The 6,000-nt window shown below is 29.5% G+C and overlaps 1 protein-coding gene across 1 annotated transcript; it reads left to right on the top strand.

Moving 5' to 3' along the window:
* The first annotated feature begins 1,259 nt into the window (after positions 1 to 1,259).
* On the top strand, positions 1,260 to 2,547 carry LOC106768088 (protein C2-DOMAIN ABA-RELATED 7-like). Its single transcript, XM_022784448.1, has 3 exons — positions 1,260 to 1,559; positions 2,031 to 2,126; positions 2,242 to 2,547. The coding sequence occupies exons 1-3, from the start codon at positions 1,449 to 1,451 to the stop codon at positions 2,545 to 2,547; spliced, it is 513 nt and encodes a 170-aa protein (XP_022640169.1). The 5' UTR covers positions 1,260 to 1,448.
* Positions 2,548 to 6,000: the final 3,453 nt, after the last annotated feature.

Genomic DNA, 6,000 nt, shown 5'->3' with positions numbered 1-6,000 from the left:
TAATCTAATAAAGATAGTTGTTTTAATTGCATAGAGGAGAATGTTAGCAATACATAATCTAACAGAGAATATATAGATCACGTCACCTGATAGGTATTCATGACTTAGTATGAACGGGAACTTCAAATAATTTAAAAAAAATGATAAGTTCTTTTATAAAATTAATTTTTATTTAAAAGATTAAATTTTATGTTATTCAAAAATATTAAAATTTATTATACCGATCTATTCAAACAAAAGAAAAATAAAAATTTCTTACTATATATTTATTTTTATAATATGAACACCATATCATTTATCTTTTTAAATAATATAAATATATAGATTCACACAAAGGTGAACAATTCTCTTTACACTTATATTTTTCGTTTTGTGCTTTCAAAATTTCTATATTATCCTTTTTTATCAATAATCATCGACTTTCGAATGTTGGTAAACATTTCACCAATTTTCGAACGCAATTTCGAACATCGATTAACACTTTATATGTAAGAAGACTTTCTGAGTCAATCACGTACATATTGTGATAATTATTCATATATAGATTGAAGAAGCGCGCTAGCGATGAGACTTATACCTATAATTCTATTTTATGGATTTTTTTGTTAAAAAATACATAAAATTGTCTCTAATGAAATATTATGAAGTATTGATTTGAAAAAAAAATATGTTTGAAAGTAAATATTGACTTTTTAATTTGATGGAGTTTGTTTTAATTCAATCGCATGATTATTATATTAAATGAGTATACGTAATTTTTATTCTTATTTTATCTTTTATATTACAATTATTAACCGATTTTTTAAAAAATATAATTGATAACTATTTTTTAGAAATAATTTTTGTTTTAAAATATTTGGTATAAAAATGTTATACTTTTTTCTTTTTTTTTTTCTCTCTGTTTTACTTTTTTATTATATTTATAGTTTCTCCTCCTACTATTTATGCAATTCTTATTATTTTCATTGTTTTCTTTATATATTAATTTAATCAATTTATATATATTATTTACTTATAATATAATACAAATATTTAAATAATAGGAATATATTTCGTCCCGTGTTTTTACTAGTGTATATTAAAGACATTTATCAAACATTTAATATACATAAATATCCTTTATAGATATATGATATAATAAGAAAACAGAAATAAAAAATTAATTATATTATAAAGGGACATGAAAGTTTACATTATTCTTTTGAACCTAATTAATGGTTTCTGAATCCTACAAGCATGTATGCAGGGTGGCAGAGAAGTGCGGCCATCCACAAATCTCACAAATTCTAGCCCTTGCCAACAACGCTAACGACTTTGTAACATTTTTCACCTCGTATTTTGATTTTGTTTTTGTTTGTGTTCTTATTGTTTTGAATCAGTAAAATTCCTGGAGTAAGTTCAGACCCTCCAAAGCCTGTAGTTTCTTTTGTGAATGACATTGATTTTCAATGGAGAACGTTCTCGGTCTTATCAAACTTCGTATCAAAAAAGGCTCTAATCTCAAAGCTTGCGACACTCGTACCAGTGACCCATATGTCTTTGTCACCATGGCCGAACAGGTTATCAGTTACAACTTTCGATTATTATTCAGAAAGTATCTTTTCTCGTGAGTTTTCCCGTAACCCTGTCCATTTCTTGTACAAGCAAAGCAAAAATGACGTATCAGGCTACGACAGAAAACACAATGTTCCAACAAAAGTAAAGGATCATGTCTCAAACTTGGATAGTGGTGATACCATGTTCATAAAATTGACTTTTTCATTATTATATATAACTGATCATTTCATATTATTTTTAATTCCTAAATAATAGGTTGATTATATGCTAACAGTAATACTTATAATAGGAAGAAATAATAACATATCCCTATTATGATTTGAGTTATTTCTGACCTATTTCTATCTCATTTGCTTGTTAAATGTTAACAACATTAAGTAAGTTGAACATAAAATCATGCTTTTCATTGGTAACCAAAGATTGAGTATACTTTATTTGCCACTAACATCTGAAGACGTGATTTCATGATGCAGCAACTGAGAACTAGTGTTGCAAAAGATACCTTAAATCCTGAGTGGAATGAAGAACTGACCCTTTATGTAAAAGATGTTAACATTCCAATACTTTTGGTGAGTACTGAAACAATCTATATCATGCATATCAGTAGTGATGTTGCAGGCTAGCATGAGAAGAGTAGTGTTGTGTTAAATTGATGATGAGTTGAAACTATGTTGTTCTATTCAGACAGTTACAGACAAAGACACTTTCACGCCAGATGACAACATGGGTGATGCAGAAATAGACTTAAAGCCATATCTTCAGTGTGTGAAGATGGGGTTAAGAGATATGGCAGAAGGTCACATAGTGAAGCAGATTCAACCAGATAGGACTAACTGCCTTGCTGAAGGCAGCAACTGCATGTGGAAAAATGATAAACTCATCCAAGAGATGACTTTAAGATTGAGAAATGTCAAGCATGGGGAAATAACTGTGGAAATTGGGTGGGTTACTCTCCCAGATTCAAAAGGCTTATCACAAGTTCAGTTTTAGGTGTTCCTACTTGCCTTTATGTTGTGTTCCATGTTTTACTATGTAATTTTGGAGTAACATCTAGAATGTGGCAAGTTACACATATATCTGTACTAATAATAAAGTGCTTTTTTACAATTTTCCTTAAGAATTCATTTATGTGGTATTGCCATCAGCTTATCATTAAAAGTTTTGCTACACATCATTATATACTTTAACATCTAAGTTAAATTAATACTCTTAAATTACTTTTATCATTTAAACAGTCAGCTTTTGAGATAAATTTGCATTTGCACCCTGAAACAGAGGACTTGGTTTTGTTCAGCCTGTTACTAGACATCTTTATCATAAATGTCATAAATCGAATGCCACATTTACTATAAAAAAACATATATTATAAGGGCAATAGTAGATTAATACACCTATATTTATTTCACTTGTTTTTTTTGTAAAGAAAAATAAAAAAATATATATAAAATTATGAATGAGGAAGATGTGAGAAAAACGTGGATGAAGAAGATGAGGAAAAACAAAATATATGGTTGAGATGTGTGCGGATGGCTGAGATGCGTGTGAGTGAAAAAGATGAGTGAAAATGAAAGGAGATGAATATCAGTAAAGGAGATAAGTGTGGGTAAAGAAAATGAGTATCAATTAGTTGTCAAAACCGGTTACTCAGCGTGAGTGAGTCAATCCAACTCGGTGATTTATTAACGAATCAGAAAAATTCGAACATGACTCGACCCATCATGAGTTAGTGGATTAAACGGGTTAGCTCACTAGCTCACTTAATTACAACTTTTTTTAAATAAAAAAAATTACAAACTTTTTGTAATTCAAATTTAAATAAATTTTACTCCCAAAATGATGTTAAATTCAAGACAATTCAAAATAATAAAAAAAGTACAATATAATCCACTTATAATGAGTCAGATGGTATTTTTTAGGGTTTCATAAGATAATAAATTAATAAAATAAAATTATGTGGGTTGGTGAGCTAATCCGGCTCACCACGAGTTCAATCTGGATGAGCCGGGTTTAAATGAACCAGATTAAAAATTGACTCGCATAAAAAAAATACATATTTTTCAAACTCAACCTGACTCAAACCCATAGTAAACTGGATTGGTTTGCTGGTTGTAATCCATTTTGATACCTCTAGTATGAATGAAAGATATGTGTGTGAAAAGATTTATATATATGAATGAAGGAGATGATTATGATGATATTTATATAGAAAGTGGGAGAGAAAAATATTAGCAAGGATATTCATCATCTTTAGATTAAAATAATTTACCGTCCATATTCAATGTGAAGATGAACACAAACTCAAAATATATAACTTAGTATTGGTTAACCTAGCACTAACTTCATTAAATAAAATATTAAAAATAAATAAGATTAATATTCAATAACCTGAATTATTTTCATATTTATTTTAATGTTTTTTTACGGATAGCTTTTGCTTAGTTGATGCTAAGTTAAATAAATAAAAATATTAAAAATAAATAAGATTAATATTCAATAACCTGAATTATTTTCATATTTATTTTAATGTTTTTTTACGGATAGCTTTTGCTTAGTTGATGCTAAGTTAAATAAATAAAAATATTAAAAATAAATAAGGTTAACATTCATTACTAATGTTATCTTTTATATAATTATTTTGGAGAAGAGACAGAAAACTTTTAAAACTTTTGGTTGTGGTCATGTGTCAAAATTTATTTTCTTTAATTTTATGAAGTATAAGTCACTATTACAAATTTTATTAAATTTTAAATTTTTATTTTTATTAAAAAAATATTTTTAAAATTTCAATAAAAAATTTTCTATTTATGTTAAAAATAGAAAATAAGTTTGCATGCATCTTTAAATTTTTATGGAAACTCTCGGATTGTCCACATATTTGTTGAAGAATTTCAAGTGAGTTCTTGTTTTTACAACAGTCTCAATTGGGTCCATATATTTGAAAATATGATCCAATTGAGTCTATATATTTGAAAAATTGAGTCAATTAAGCCTTGTCCATTAAGTTCTCACAAATGGTGTTAACAGATGTTGACGTGTTACATAATTAATATGCTAGTGTCAAAATATTTTATTACGTAAAATTTTTATTTAATTTAAGAGATTATGACATGGCAACCCTTGGGCATTCTCTTTTTCTTGATCTTCTATCTCGCATAAAGAAAGTGGTCGTGATGGCTTCGTGATGGGGCAACCAAGTGGCGTTCTTCTTTCCCCTCTTTTTTTGCGCCATTTCGCGTCGTAAGGGGAGAGCTTCTTTCCTCTTCTCTTCCTGGTTCTATTCTGGTTACAAGGAGGAGGTAGTTAAGAAATAAGAAAGAGGTTATTTTATGGGTACCACGGAAATAGGAGAGGTTAAATTGGATTCCTTAAAATATTTTGGAGAGAAAAAAATTTAGGAGAAATAATTTACTAGGGGATTAGGTTTATTTTCTTTTAATTACTTATAAAAAGTTAATAATGTGCCTTTTTAATTTATGTTAATATATTCCGCTTCGTGCTCACTAATTGAATTTCCTAAGAACCCTAGCTACATTTTTTCCCAATTATTTTGAGTGCCTCCTCCACTGATAGACCAGCCTTGGGTGTCTAGTTTCGTATGGTTCTGCTAAAAATTAATATTGCTTAGTTTCTCACACCAAGAGGGGGGGAGGGGGGTGGTGAATTGGTGAATCTTAAAATCGGAGTGTTTTAAAAATATTTTTCGCAAAAGGATGATCTTTCAAAACTTTCTTGAAACGCAAGGAACAAGATTTTTAAGTGCAGCGGAATATAATTGACTATGCGCAAAATAAAGTCGACTTAATGTAAAAGTGCAGGGTTCTTTCAAAATACTGGTTCGGCCAACCTACCTACATCCAGTGTCCTTTCAATCACAGGAAGCAATGCACTATAATATCAAGGTTTTCACAGCAAAGCTTTTATAATGACAACACGTCAAAAATATAAAACACCTCTCTAACCCTCTAATTAAAATATAGGCATATAGCAAAGAAGAACAGCGGCAAGATGTCCCCTCTCCTGCAATTTTCAACCCTTTGAACAATCCTCAAAGTCCAGAACGTCACACGTCCTCTTCCTGTAGTCACAATAGGGCAATACACCAATCTTCAAAAGATTGAGAGAAACTGATCATGAAACAGACACCTCAAGTGTAGGTTGATCAAACAGATAAAGCACACAATTCTTGCTCTTTAAGCAATCACCAATGATGAACACCATGGTCTTCTTTATGGATTCTTGGAGCTTTTCCTTGTTTTCTAAGAGATCACAAGTTCTGAAAGAAATCACAAAATCGTTAGAATCACAAAACTTCTCACAGAATTCAAATTTGTGTCTATATATAGTTTTCCATACAACTGACGCTCCTAAGTCGACTTCGCTACTAATGAAGTCGAATATAATCATGACAATTATAACACATAGTAGCAGTCAAAGCAAATAATT

The sequence above is a fragment of the Vigna radiata genome, chromosome 7 (genome assembly GCF_000741045.1).
Source record: "Vigna radiata var. radiata cultivar VC1973A chromosome 7, Vradiata_ver6, whole genome shotgun sequence".
Classification (NCBI taxonomy): Eukaryota; Viridiplantae; Streptophyta; class Magnoliopsida; order Fabales; family Fabaceae; genus Vigna; species Vigna radiata.
The sequence above is the reverse complement of the archived record's forward strand: the minus strand, read 5'-3'. Positions and strand labels throughout refer to the sequence as shown.